Genomic DNA, 14,250 nt, shown 5'->3' on the forward strand with positions numbered 1-14,250 from the left:
TTTTTCTGATGCGTAACCAGTTTAGAAGCAGCATCAGAGACAACATGTGTAAGTGGAAAGGACGGGTCTCTTCCTGAGACTGGAAATCCCATCTCACTGCAGCTTACCTTCACATTTGAGTCCCTGACGCACCAGCCCCCACAGCATTTCTCCACAGTGGTCACAGAAAGCTGGCGCTCGATATGAATGAACAAAAAGAGCATGAGGCCGAATTTGAAAGTCTTCAAATGTAGCAGAAGCTGTAACAAGAAGATCATTCCGAAAATAAGTAAAATTAGTAACATAACTAAGATGCTTCATTTATGTGGTACTTCGTCACAGAACAAAGCAAAACACTTTTTGGTCACTATGATGAAGAACTTTGACTTTTCTATTGGTTGTTCTACTATATTTTAAAGACAAAAAGATTGATGATATACCAGCGACCAATGGTATAGCATATATGATATACAGCAACAACTGGAAAAAGAATAAAGCTTCTTTTACAAACTTGCAGCAATAACTTCTCTGACAATACTTTTTCAAACACAGGAGGATAATAGCATATCAAACATTTAACAGAAACTGGCAGAGTTCAATCACCTGTTGGAAATTTTTCAACATACTCTTTTACAGACTGTAAAGGTCCACAGATATAAGATAAACTGAATACATCCAGTAAAGAACCATCTTTTTTTTTAGACAAGTAAAGGAATATGTATCAAAAATGGGCCATTTCAGCTGACCATTTGGTACCTCTTATTCAGTAGCCTGTGCTGGTATCGGTGAACTGCTCGCTCAAGTTGAACATATACATTAGAGTTTAAGAAGAAAACATGTAATTATGCAGCCAATCATCAAAGACCAAAACCCTGCAGAGCAGTCTGGAAGACTGCAGTACAGTTCCTGAGGCGCCAATCCTTTTAAAGCAATGTGAGCTTGCAACTAGTGTAACAGTCGCAAAAGTTACTGGGGCTAGTTAAAGGCACTTGTGTAAGCTACAAAAATAAACAATGACAGTGTTTTAAGAACTATGTAGTATACAGAGGCAGCCAATACCATAATACTTTTAAAAATCTGTTTTAATGAAGTATTTTCTTTTTCTTATTAACTGTTAAACATATATCAGATAGTTTAATGAAAATAATATCTGTCAAATGTTAAACATTAAGCACATATGCAAACATTTGATCTCACTCAGACTGCCATTTAAGCAGCTGATTTGTGTGTGCTTACTCTTCACAGATACCAGTATGAATGACCCAGGTATGTGGCCACTTAACAGAAATGCTTTGTCTCTCAACAGAAATACATTCCTGATTCGCAACTGAGACAAAAGAAAACATTTTTTTTTAATGGTCCAGTTCAAATGAATTCCTAAAAGATCCACGTACCTGTAGTCCCTGACTTGTTCCTTCTGTATTAATGAAAAGAGGACCAAAATCTGCATACCAATCAAGGAAAGGTTTTTAACTGATTAGAGTGGAGTACCAATAAAGATCTGTGCTCAGGACTCACTGTCGTCTGTGCACAAAACTGCTACTCTTGGGAAAAACCTTTCTAAAAATGTCAATGGAAAAACATGTTTCTAGTCTCAACTGATTTCCAGTCTAGGGATCTTTTAACAGAGCTATTTGGAATACCACCATAAAAGTAGGATCCAATGACTCCAATCATATAAAACCCTTTTTAAAAAATTTTTATTAAAACCATCCAAATTGCCTAACAGTTTGTTTAATTCAGGATTTCATTTTCGTTTCCCAGAATTATTCTGTTCCTAGTTTTCATAATAAACCATGTTAACAAGCTTACTTAATTCATAAAAGTAGGACTTCATAAAACAGTCCGATGTGTTAGAACATGTCAGATCTGAAACAAAATAGTTTTATGTTTATTTAACAATGTTAGGCCAGCCATTTTTTTCAGCCTCAAGGGCTTCCAAACACATAAGGGTACTTGTTCAAATTGGTTATTTTGCTGTTTTTTTTCCTGACTACAGCAGTCAAGTTCACTACTGTTAAGGCGATGCTCACTCTGTAATGGTAATGCTGTCCTTGGTACACTAGAAAACACAACTCATCAGAACGCATTTTTGATGTTGAACAGAATTCTTGCTGTTTTACTTTGTCTAGGACTTAAAGTCAACCATCTTTTCTGTGCATATAGCCAGATGTTTTTCTGCAATTGTGACCGAATCAAACAATACGTTGGAAGGATCAAGCACTCGAACTTTAAAATATATTTTGATGTTATTTAAAATACAAAAATATGCATTTATTCTTCACTTGTACAAACAGAACAAAGTACAGGCATATTAACTTCCCTATTTAATTTCGTATTTAAGATATATTATAGGAACTAGGACAACACCTCCCCAGTAGATCATTGGTTTGTGGAGTTTGAGAAGGATTCATTTTTCTGGGTCTCTGTATCACCAGCATGCAACCACCAGGAGGAAAACGTGCTACATTCAGGCAACAGACACCTCTATGGTCCTACCACATACGGATCCTAACTGAGCTACAACAGCCCAGGAGCTGGATGAGATGAAATTATAGACGGAAAGCATACTGAACCTAAAGAAATGTTGGACTGGAGAAGCAGAAGCAAGAAAACACTTCCAGGAGTTCACAGTCATGCTGTAACTTCTCTGCATAGAACACACATGCTAGCATCTGTGCTCGTCAGCCTACAGGTTAGGAGGTTGGATTCTCTACTGTTGTCTCACATGGAAGCAGCTGACAGAGATATCTTCTGTCACCTGTTGTCCTAGAGACTACCAAGGAGTCATTTTGGGCCTTGGTAATTCACACCTGCCTCTCCTCTTGACTGGTCTACAAAACTGTGATATACACGTGCAGACATGGTCTTCAGCATTTTGGAAACTCCAGCCATACGGCATGCTACAATAGACCTCCTCAGCAATGCAGACTGCTATAAGCACATCACTAAGCCTTCACATCTCTCTACTTAGTTCCTTCAGAGTTTCAATCTAAGTCCAGAGCCTCAGCCTTTCTCTTCAGGACTTTTGATTCTCTATTTTCCACAGCGTATGTACCTACAGCTTTATGAAAAGTACTGTGATTAACATCTCCACTTCTTTGCAAAACAAAATGATCATGGAAAAGCTATGTATCTGGGAGCTTTCTCAAGGATGAGAACCAAAACTGTAACACCATGCCCTACCAGCTTCCAACAGAACTGCAATGTACGCTGCTTTGCTATTGTCTCTAGTTTAAATTTACATGTAACAAATATAAACCTGAAAAGCTTACTAAAACAAGATACCCTGTGAGAATACATTTCTCCCCATTGAAGAAGACAAGGAAATACATTATTGTAAGATGCTTAGACATGATAGCTGTGAATTTTGATAACGTGTAAGTGATGCCAACTTTTTTTTCACAGAGTAGACTTTCCTGAGGTTGCTTCTAAAAGCATACAAGTAATAATCAAAGCACTACTAAAACACGAGTGATGTGTAAAATAAAAATAGCGTAAGCCTCAATCTAGCAAAGGATTTAAGTACGCACATAAGTTTATGCCTATTTCCTTAAATACCTACCTAAAGTTATGCATGTATTTAAATTCTATTTTCAGTAAATTACGTTTGCTAAATTGGAAGATTGGAGAGGAGTTTTACATGGATTTACTGGGTGGGTTCTTCAAATAGTATGAACACTGCAGTAAAAACACAACTAAGATTAGAAAAAGAAGAAACTTCAATTGATCTTAGTAATTTAGATCATGGATTAGAAATATTTTAATATACCTTGATATTAAAACTATCATTACCTTGATATAAAACTATACTAGTTTTTGTGAAAAGTAAATATCGCTATCTCTGTAGAAGCAAATCTGAAATTAAAACCTCTCACAAGCAGTTTTGCCTCAGGGATTTGATCATTTGGCTTTCTTCCTGTGTCCTGAATTCAGTTCTATCTGAAGCTGTTAAGTGGATGGCAAGTATTTTGTTATTGAGTGCCATTCTCTCAACTTCATTTCTGTTGTACTGGTCTATTCCAACCCCCCACTGTCCCTTCACAAATGGTGAAGAAATAATTGATATCCTTTCCATTGAAGCTGTAACTGAACCTTCCAGTCTCCCTGCAAATTAATTAATGGGTTATCATGGCTCATGCTCTTGTAATAAGAAATGTTTCTACTTCCAAGGCAAAAAAAAATTAATTTAGAAATAACTTTATTATTTCTTTTGTTTAGTTCACGTTACAAATATATGTGACATTAAATAAATACCACACTTAGCAGTAATAAAGTTTATGCAATTTTAGGGAGGCAGAAATCAAATGTGAAGACACTTCTCAAAGTACTGAACTTGTTGTACCAGTTTCTATAAACACACATGTAGTATTACATATTTAGGGTTTTTTTGTGTAAACGTCCTTTAGTTTAAATGTCCTTAAAATTTCTTATACAGTACATGTTGTAAAATAGAGATGACCATTTTTCAAAGAAATTGCCTTTCAATGGAAGCTTAAATTTTGCCTAAGCATTTAATTAATTACTGTATTAACACTGGGATTTTTTTCCTTGACAGAAAGATAAATTGTCTGTGCTGAATTACAGCTGGATTTAAATAGCTCTGCAGCAGGTTAGGCTGTCATTTTCACGGTGAACTCAACCTCCTTTATCTGCTGTATCTGCCACAACACTAACTTTGTATTGGAGTTAAAACTCAGCAGGGATGAGTTGACCAGCAAAACTGTCCACCTGCCATGAACTGTGAGACACCTGTATTTCTGTGACAACAAGCGAGCAGGAGCTAGTAATGAAGGGTCCACCTGAACTGAAAGGTCCTGAAAGTTATGCGTAGAAGCTCCAGAAACCGGCGACAGAGCACAGAAAGGCAGGGAACAGTGAAGGATTGGTAGATCCTACCTTTGGACCGATTTTTGCAGCGGGAATACAAGGGAGTATAGACCAGCATCCCAACAAACCACTACTAGAGGATTTACTCCCCCGCTTAAAGACAGTTGTAGGCATCACCCATAGAGAAGGTCAGCAAGAAACTGAACTTAACAATCAACTACTAGATAAGGAACATCAATCTGTTGGTTGAAAAGGTAACTGAGGCAAGTTCTAGGATGCTTCCAGCATTATAAAAAAAAAAAAAAAAGATATCAATGATAAAAAATATCCTCCACACAATGGTAAAGATAAGCAGTCATAATACCATTCTTCTTCTACATTTCAACCCTCCTGGCTGAACAGAAGACTTATCATGTCATTTTATATAACGATATATTAAAAAAAATATTTTTTTTACTGACTTGATAAATATTCAAAAATAAAAGACAGGGAGAAAAAAAAGCGCATTTTATTTTAAGAAAGCTTTAAGTTTGGCAAGTACTACAGAATACAGCAGTAAGAAGAATATAAAACATCGTTCTTTTTCCTTCTATTGAAACTGTTTGGGTAATATTCCACTCTGTTGAAAGGCATAGAAGTGTTTTGGGTTTTAATTTTTAAGGTAAACATAGTGCTTTTCTATGCTTCAGATTTACGTGTTCTCATCAGGCTTTACAGACAGGATTCTTTTTTCTTGTCTCACAAAATGATGTTATTTCAGAGCACTATTCACTGAAACTAGTGTGTCATTAGTACCTGGCTACATTAGCCATCAAGTTACACAAATCTTTAATCTGTACAAACATTGATAATTCATATTATTCATATTTGAGAGAGTTGGCGCTGTTCAGTCTCGAGAAGGCTCCAGGGAGACATTCTAGCAGCCTTCCAGCAAGTGAAGAGGGCCTACAAGATAGCTGAAGAGGGACTTTTTACAAGGGCATGTTGCGGTAGGACAAGTGGTAATGGCTTCAAGCTGAAAGAGGGCAGATATACATTAGACACAAGAAAAAAATTCTTTACTATGAGGGTGGTGAGGCACTAGAAGAGGTCGCCCAGAGAAGCTGTGGATGCCCCCTCCCTGGAAGTGTTCAAGGCCAGGCTGGATGGAGCTCTGAGCAACCTGGTCTAGCGGAAGATGTCCCTGGCCATGGCAGGGGCATTGGAAGTAGATGATCTGTAACATCCCTTCCAATCCAAACCATTCTATGATTCTATGATCCTGTATTTCTTCTTCTGCCACCTGTATGGCGTAGTTGACTTTCTATAGCTAAACCTAGCACAGCTTAAATTTTCAGAGCATGCAATTCCAGAAGCAGTTGTATATGGATTAGGTTCTTCTTTTAAATTTCTTTATCATTTTGTAACTTGTTACTTTAATTTACATGTCTAGAAAGGCTTTCACTAACAGTTCTACCTTTCAGAATACTCCTGTGTTATTGACTGGAAAAATAAAAGCCCTGCTGATGAAGAGACAGATATGTATAATTTTTTTCAAATTAAGCAGAGACCTTTCTTGTTAACAAAAAAGCCTCTGTAATGTCAGGCTCTCCTCTTGCTTTGACAGAGCACTGATCCTGTGAAGGCAGCTTTCTGGCTGTACGTAAAATCGTGCAGGAAAAAAAGAAGGGCTTCCAAATATGCCTACAACCATATCCTGAAAAACTTACTACTCTGCAGAAAAGTTTGCAATATTACATTCTTAAAATGATACTGTTACACTGTTAACTCTCAGGTTAACCTGTCATCATCTGTTTAGCATTCTGAGTATCACCAAAACACAGACATTGAAACTACAACAGTTTTGACAAGACTATTTCATCAAGTCTGTTAATGACTCGGCTGTTCATGGCTAGTACTCCTTGTTCTGGGCTCAGGAGCAGATCTGTCATTCAGCACAGCTGGGAATGAGAACAAGAAGCCATTGCAACTCAGAGAGGCAAGGTCCTACTTTCAGAAAGAGGCAAATGATTTACTGATCTTCTTGAGTTCCAAGCCCAAAAGGGCTTTGAACTATTAGCAGAGGTGAGATCCTGGTATTATGAGCAACAAAGCTTCATGTAATGGGAGCTGTCATCTAGCATCCACGCCTCTTACAGCATAAGAAACCATCAACCACATGACCAGCAGTATCTTGCAGCTGTGAAAAGCAGACATTCTCCTGCCACCCTCTCCCATGTGGAATGCGTTTAAGAGTAATGTATCCCATGGACTGGCCACAGGCACTCCTGAGTCCTTCCCTACAACAACTGCTGGCATTCACCACTTAAAAAATAAGTACCTGCCATCATACACTATTCCACTTCAAGCACTGATTAAGCCATAACAATTAATGACTGTATATACAAATTCACTGGGCTAAGAGTAAGGAAAACATTTTCTTCTTTTTGCTGTTCCATCCTGGTAATCGAAGACAGTCTGAGTTTTCAGAGTCCCATCAAAGTCAGCAGGGCTGGGGCAGTTCACACAGGCCAAAGATTTGATCTCTGATCTCCATCTTGAAATCTGATTTAAAAATTAAACTAAGATTATTGGGACCATAGTACATAATAGAAATCACAACTTTCTAAAATCTGGACATGTACAGATTTATAATCACTCAGTTTCGTTATTTGCTCTGAAAAGGGAAACTTGGATTTGGAAAATTTGAATCTAATGAGCTTTCTGGATATTTATGTGAGTATGTCAGCACCCTAAATTTTACATGCAGGAAAGTCTGTCTAATCCAGTAAGTTTTGCTTTGTTTTCCTTCGCTATTATTGTATCCCAGTGTTTTAGGTGAAAAAAAGCTTAAGTTATGAATGCTAACAGTTGGCATGTACTTGGCTGTAGAGAGGCAGGAATGGAGGAGGAGACAAATTTTCAGAACAGAATTTTGAGCTCTCAAGCAGAAGCCTGCTATTTTGTTAATTCCAACTGGTAGAGGCTAGTCACTTTTTTTTTTAACACCCAGACTAAGCAAAAGTGGCATGTTCTCAGTCTGCCAGTGGCAGGGAGACAGGAAACTGAACCACCAACTACAAGGCTGATCACAGTTGGGCTGCTGCACATGGACTATTTAGATTGGAAACACTGTGAGCTTGGGGGTCTGGAAAGAAGAGGAGGTGGAAAAGAAAGGTCCCCAGAAAGAAGCAGTCATCTCAGGAAGAAGGGGGGCTGGAAAGACGAAGATGAAGATCGTGCTTAGAGGTAACAGGCTGGAAGTGGCGGAAGATCCCAGAGATCAGGCAGACGGAGGCCAGGGGACGTCCGTGCATTTTGGTCAATGACACCCGCGACTGGTAGCTGCAAGCAGTGGCACAGCAGGAATGAACACAATTTTGTGCCCAGCCTTCCCTGGCCAGCAGCTACCTCCTTACTGAGAGGTCCAGCGGGGAGCTAGTGAATGTAAGGCTGGGAAGGGAGCAAATGAGCCAGGGTGGAAGGCATTCAAGTAAGGTAAAAGCTCTGATCTCCTTTGTTCTTAAAGCCCAGTATCCAGATTCACTATGGGTTGTTTACATTGTCTGACCTGTGACATGAGATTTAAGCAATAAATCGTAGGAGAAAATAAACCATTTGCAATCATTTGTCCAGTGCTAGCTCAGACTTTTATGGAGGGTGTTAATAAAAAATTAACATTTATGAGTCAACATGCTTGATTCATCTGTACATTCTGAATGTCAATTTCAATTCATTCTGAAGTTCAATTTTAATGTACTTCTACTCATTTGAGAATGATTCCACAGTTTCAAACCCACAAACTATACAGCACAGCAGGTTTTGTATTAATTTGAAATCCCAGCACAGAACTCTTCCTTTATGAATTTACCCATTTTTCACCCAAGTGGAAAAAAAAGCAATACCTTAGTTCACTGATTCAGGCCCTGTTAATCATAAAATTACACTGCAGAGGTATTAATTTAGCACTGGAAAACAAAATTAACTACTCATCAAGTTTATTTGAGCTATTGATGCAGTGTTCAAAATTAATTCTGACCATGGGCCATAAGGAGCAGCTCCAAACTAAAAATAAAGCCTCTTGCTCGTTTTCTGTGCTCACACTGTTCTAAATTAGTATCATAAAGTAAACACTACAAGTCCTTTACATCTTTAATTCCTCTGACTTTGTTTTGTAAGTTCTTCATAGTTCTTTTCCAAGGCTTCTGAAAAAAATCAACTGATGGATTACAATTACATGGTCACTGTCAGAAGTATCATCTCCAGAAGAAGAGGAGCTCAAAGAGAATTAGTAACACTTGTAAAATTTACCTAGTTCCTTCAAGTTTCTTTCATAAACAGTTAAGAAAATGGTTTATTACATAGTGAATAAATGCTAATGGCTAAAAGTACATATGGTGAATAAATGCTGATGCCTACAAGTATAATGGAATTAAAAATACAATCTTATGTTGAACTCAGTAACGAACCTCTGTGTACATTATTTTTAACACTCTTTCATGTGAATGATCTGCAAAAGTTTAGATATCTCTTAAAATTACCCTAAGAACTCATAAATATATATCATTATATACAGAATATGCACAGGTGGGGTTTTTTTTGCGTAGTGTCATCGGATGTCCATGGGCTCTGATGGGGTACACCCAGAAGTGCTGAGGGATCTGGCTGGTATCATTGCAAGGCCACTCTCAACAATCTTTCAGTGATCACGGAAATTGGGAGAAGTGCTCAAAGACTGGAGGAAAGCAAATGTCACTTTTACCTTCAAGAAAGGGGATACGGAGGACCCAGCCTCACCTCGAGCCCTGGGAAGGTGATGAAACAACTAATCCTGGAAATATACAACCACTTCTGGCACACGTTTTAGTGTCTGCCTGACTAAAAATGCTTTCTTCAGGTCTCAAGTCTTTGATAAGGGACCATCAGAGACAAGGAACAGAAGCATGACTGTATATAACTGTTGCATTTTCTCATCCCCACTTTAATTTTTCTAAGAGAGATCTGAAAAGGGAGAAGGGAGAAGGGAAGCTGACAATGCCAAGTAAATGGACAATTTGCACATGAAATGCCCAAGATTACATAGAAGAAACAAATGAATTATTGCTCTGAACTGTGGTTAATCTTTTTAAATCGATTACAACAGTTCAAGAATGACTCATCATGGAAACATCTCCAGTGCCCGGCCAGGTAGATCTGAAGGTAAATAACATAAGCAAAATGTTTAGAGAATACATCATTGCTCCACTGATAAGAAAAGTGTTTTTCTGACTCAACAGGTTTACTCAGGATTTCACCCCTGCACATAAATAAATGGAATTGAAGTTAACATTGGGAAATGGTAATACTAGTATTCCTCACTTGACATTCTGTGTTCAGTTACCGAGAGACCCACACAAAAAGAAGTACAATAAGAGGGAAGAACTGATGAATGAGAAAAACCAGTGGAGGCATGGAAGAGACTTCCATACAAGGAGAGATTAAAAGACTGGAATTGTATCATTTGGAAAGGAAATGAGTAAGAGTTTACCAGGTTCCAGAAGAGGAGGAAGCCAAAAAACCAAACCAGGAAACAAACATAACCCCTGTAATATAACCTTCTGCAGCAACAAACCAGAGTGATAGTAGTTTTTCTTTCCTAAGAAGCAGGCAAGCTCTCCAGATGTCTTTTTGGCAACAAGTTACACCTTAAATGGGTTAACAGAAACATTTTTGGGGAATCTTTAAGAGCCACAGTGAGCCAGATTTCAGTCAGAATGACAGTCTCCAGGCCTTAGTCACACTACCATCCAGATATAAAAACAAGCAGATTGTAACCTGTGGCAGTTCCTGAGCCTCCTCCTCCTTAGTTTCCGTTTCAAACTGTTACATTCCCCAAGGGAAGGAGGTTTGCTTGTTTGTGCTCAGACCTGCTTTAGCTACAAACCTCAAGCACTTCCTAAAAGACGATGTGTATCTTACCACAAAGGGTTGCAAACATCATTTACTGGAAATAACACTGAGACTGTGTACTGCTATTTGCTCTTTCAAAATACCAAAGCCAGCAGCCAGCCAATGAAAGCAAATTCGATGAGTTTAATAGTGATACTGAAAGATATATTTTTTAAATAAGTCATACTTAATTTGAAAACAACTGGAGCAATGAGTTCTTGATACCATGAATTAAAAAAGACTGAAAAAGCAGAGACTCTCCATATAGTAGACTGTTTTCCTGACATATATCCAAGCAGTGTAGAACACACTGTTGACAGGTTAACACCACAACTAGTCTGATGGGCAAAGTGCTCCAAGTAGGTTACCTTTTATTTTTAATTATGTTCCTCTCCGAATCATTTACAGTTACTCTCCATTCAAGACTCACTACTATCAACAGATGCAATGATACAAATGTTTCATCAAGCATGTATTGGTCAAAGAAACTGTCAAACAAATGTATCAAATAAAAACCTGTTTGACAAATCAGAGTTTTCTGCTTAGCCTAGGCAACCTTGTTCCCAATTACATGTTGTAGCTAGTGAAAATAAAGTGGGAGAGGTAGTTATTTGACGGAACGGAATGGAGTCTGGTGAGGAAGAGAAATCTTCAAGTTTTGGCAGTTTTATGATCAGAATCGGTGTTAGTAGTAGTAACAACTGAAAGCATATGAAGAACTAAGAAAGGAGAAAGAAAATTTGATGGAAGCTTTCTTACTCACACACTCAAAAAAGACAATTTAAATTTTTTAGAGGTGAACAATTTTTTTTCTAACATACAACTTCAAGTGAACCTATAGCAGTGGTCTCCACAACGGGGTGCACACACCTCTGGGTGTGCGCAAGACAATCCATCAGGGTGCAGGAAGAAAATATTAGAACTTCAGCAAAACATGCAAGTTATAAATAAATAAATATACATATATTGAGGGTATATGCTCAAAAATTTTAAGTGATGGGGTGCATGATAAAAAAATTTGGCGACCACTGATGTATAGGATTTTGCCACTTTACCTTCAAGAAAAGCTCAAGTGCTATTAAAGACACATCCTGTGAAATAATTTATAAGCCATGTCCAAGTTTCACACACCACAGCATAAGGAAAGACTAAATCAATTAAATAAATTTGTAAAACAGTGAACATAGTTGAGTCATCTTTTGATGGAAATAACAGGCCCTTTTGTTTTCTCCATCAATGCCTTTTTAATCATAAGCATTTCATATTGATTCAGATAGCTAACCAGATGATTAAAAGTCCAAATGACAACCCTCTGAGTTCTGCCATTCAGCCAGTTCTCTATCCACTTCACTGACCACTCATCCAGCCCACACTTCCTCAGCTTCCCTAGGAGGATATCATGGGAGACTGTGTCGAAAGCCTTGCTGAAGTCCAGGTAGACAACATCCACGGCTCTCCCTTCATCTACCCAGCCAGTCATGTCATCGTAGAAAGCTATTAGATTGGTCAGGCATGATTTCCCCTTCGTGAATCCATGCTGACTGCTCCTGATAACCTTCTTTTCTTCCACTTGCTTCATGATGGCCTCCAGGATAAGCTGCTCCATCACCTTTCCCGGGATGGAGGTGAGGCTGACCGGCCTGTAGTTCCCTGGGTCCGCCTTCTTGCCCTTTTTGAAGATTGGAGTGACATTGGCCTTTCTCCAGTCCTCGGGCACCTCTCCTGTCCTCCAGGACCTCTCAAAGACGATGGAGAGTGGCTCAGCAATGACATTCGCCAGCTCCCTCAGCACTCGTGGGTGCATTCCATCGGGGCCCATGGATTTGTGGACGTCCAGATCGCTTAAGCTATCCCTCACACAGTCCTCCTCGACCAAGGGAAAGTCATCCTCTTTGTAGGCTTCTTCTCTTACCTCCGGGGCCTGGGATTCCTGAGGGCCAGTCTTAGCACTGAAGACTGAAGCAAAGAAGGCATTCAGTAGCTCTGCCTTCTCCGCATCCTCCATCACCAGGACACCCTCCTCATTCAGCAGCGGCCCCACATTGTCCCTAGCCTTCCCTTTGCTGCTGATGTAGTTGAAGAAGCCCTTCTTGTTGTTTTTGACATCCCTTGCAAGCTTCAATTCCAGGTGGGCCTTGGCCTTCCTCGTCGCATCCCTGCATGCTCTCACCACGTTTCTGTACTCTTCCCAAGTGGCCTGCCCCTCTTTCCACATTCCACGGACCTTTCTCTTCTGCCTGATCTCTGCTAGAAGCTCCTTGTTTAACCATGCAGGTCTCCTGCCTCCTTTGCTAGATTTCTTTCTCAGGGGGATGCATTGCTCCTGTGCATGGAAGAAGTGTTGTTTAAAGGGCGACCAGCACTCATGGACCCCCCTGCCTTCGAGAGCCCTGGCCCACGGGATTCCTGCAAGTAGCTCCTTGAAGAGGGCAAAGTCAGCCCTCCTGAGGTCCAGGGTTTTGATCCTGCTTATCGCCCTGCTTCCTCATATGAAGACATACACTGCTTGCTTTCTTGTAATTCACGTCCACAAAATCTTGCAGTTATTTCAGATTTTCTGCTGCTGAAATAATCCTTAAATACCGAAAACATACAGAAAGACCCAAGGAAGAATAACTAGCATGGCCTGTATTTCTGTAAGCGCACCAGAAGCAAAGTCAGAACATTAACCGCTTCCCTACTAACATTTGCCTGTCGCATATCATTTTACTCAGTGTGTATTGTTGATAAGCCAGAGAATACAAGGAAGATATGTTTATAGGATATCTGTTTCTTTCATCCTATTTTTACCTACTCTTTCCTGAAACAGAAAGAAAAGAACGGTAAGGCAAGACAGTCAGGGAGTTCAGAAAGATTCTGCTGATGCAGAACAAACACAGATCTTGAAATCTGTATCCAGAGGTAACCATTATAAAACTTATAAACTGAAGAAAAGACAATGAGGCAAAACACAAACAATGAAGGAAAAAAAAAATCTTTTAATCTTAAGAGCTTCCAACACAAAGTCATCTATCTGAAATTCATCCAAGCACCATGTAGGCTAATGAATAGCGAGGGATACAAAATCAATCCACTTTAACGTGATTGGTAGTGAGCCCTACCTCTACAGAAATAAGAAAAAAGATGACAGCTAGAGACCATTAAAAAGACGTAGAGGAAGGATAATTTTAAAAGGTATCATCTTGGACAGGACAGAGAAAAGATAGTTGTATTTTTCAAAGACACCAGAAAAAGGGGGTGTCAACATAGCCATGAAGACACCAAGAGAACGTTTTTCACTCACAATGAAGCAAAGCCATAAACTATGACCAACCATATAAGTATTATAAAATGATGTTCAAAGATATAACATCATAATGTTTCTCTCAAGGAGCTGACAGTCAAGCTAACGTTACAATCCAGTTATACGTTGATATATGGCATTTATTATAATTGCAGTTACCCACAGCTTTTACTCAGTTCAATATATTTTATCATATACAAGACAGTGTAAATTGCACTGAATCCAAATAAAATGTCAGCATCTAATGATCA

At 38.9% G+C, this 14,250-nt stretch overlaps 1 protein-coding gene across 3 annotated transcripts in view; it reads right to left on the reverse strand.

The window, feature by feature from the left end:
* Positions 1-14,250, reverse strand: part of PRKD1 (protein kinase D1) — a 152,889-nt gene that overhangs the window by 46,002 nt on the left and 92,637 nt on the right. For all 3 annotated transcript variants that reach the window (XM_075425852.1, XM_075425851.1, XM_075425853.1), the window contains exon 3: positions 108-239. In XM_075425852.1, coding sequence (XP_075281967.1) covers positions 108-239 — 132 coding nt within the window. The remainder of the gene's footprint in view (positions 1-107; positions 240-14,250) is intronic.

The sequence above is a fragment of the Opisthocomus hoazin genome, chromosome 7 (assembly GCF_030867145.1).
Source record: "Opisthocomus hoazin isolate bOpiHoa1 chromosome 7, bOpiHoa1.hap1, whole genome shotgun sequence".
NCBI classification, from domain to species: Eukaryota; Metazoa; Chordata; class Aves; order Opisthocomiformes; family Opisthocomidae; genus Opisthocomus; species Opisthocomus hoazin.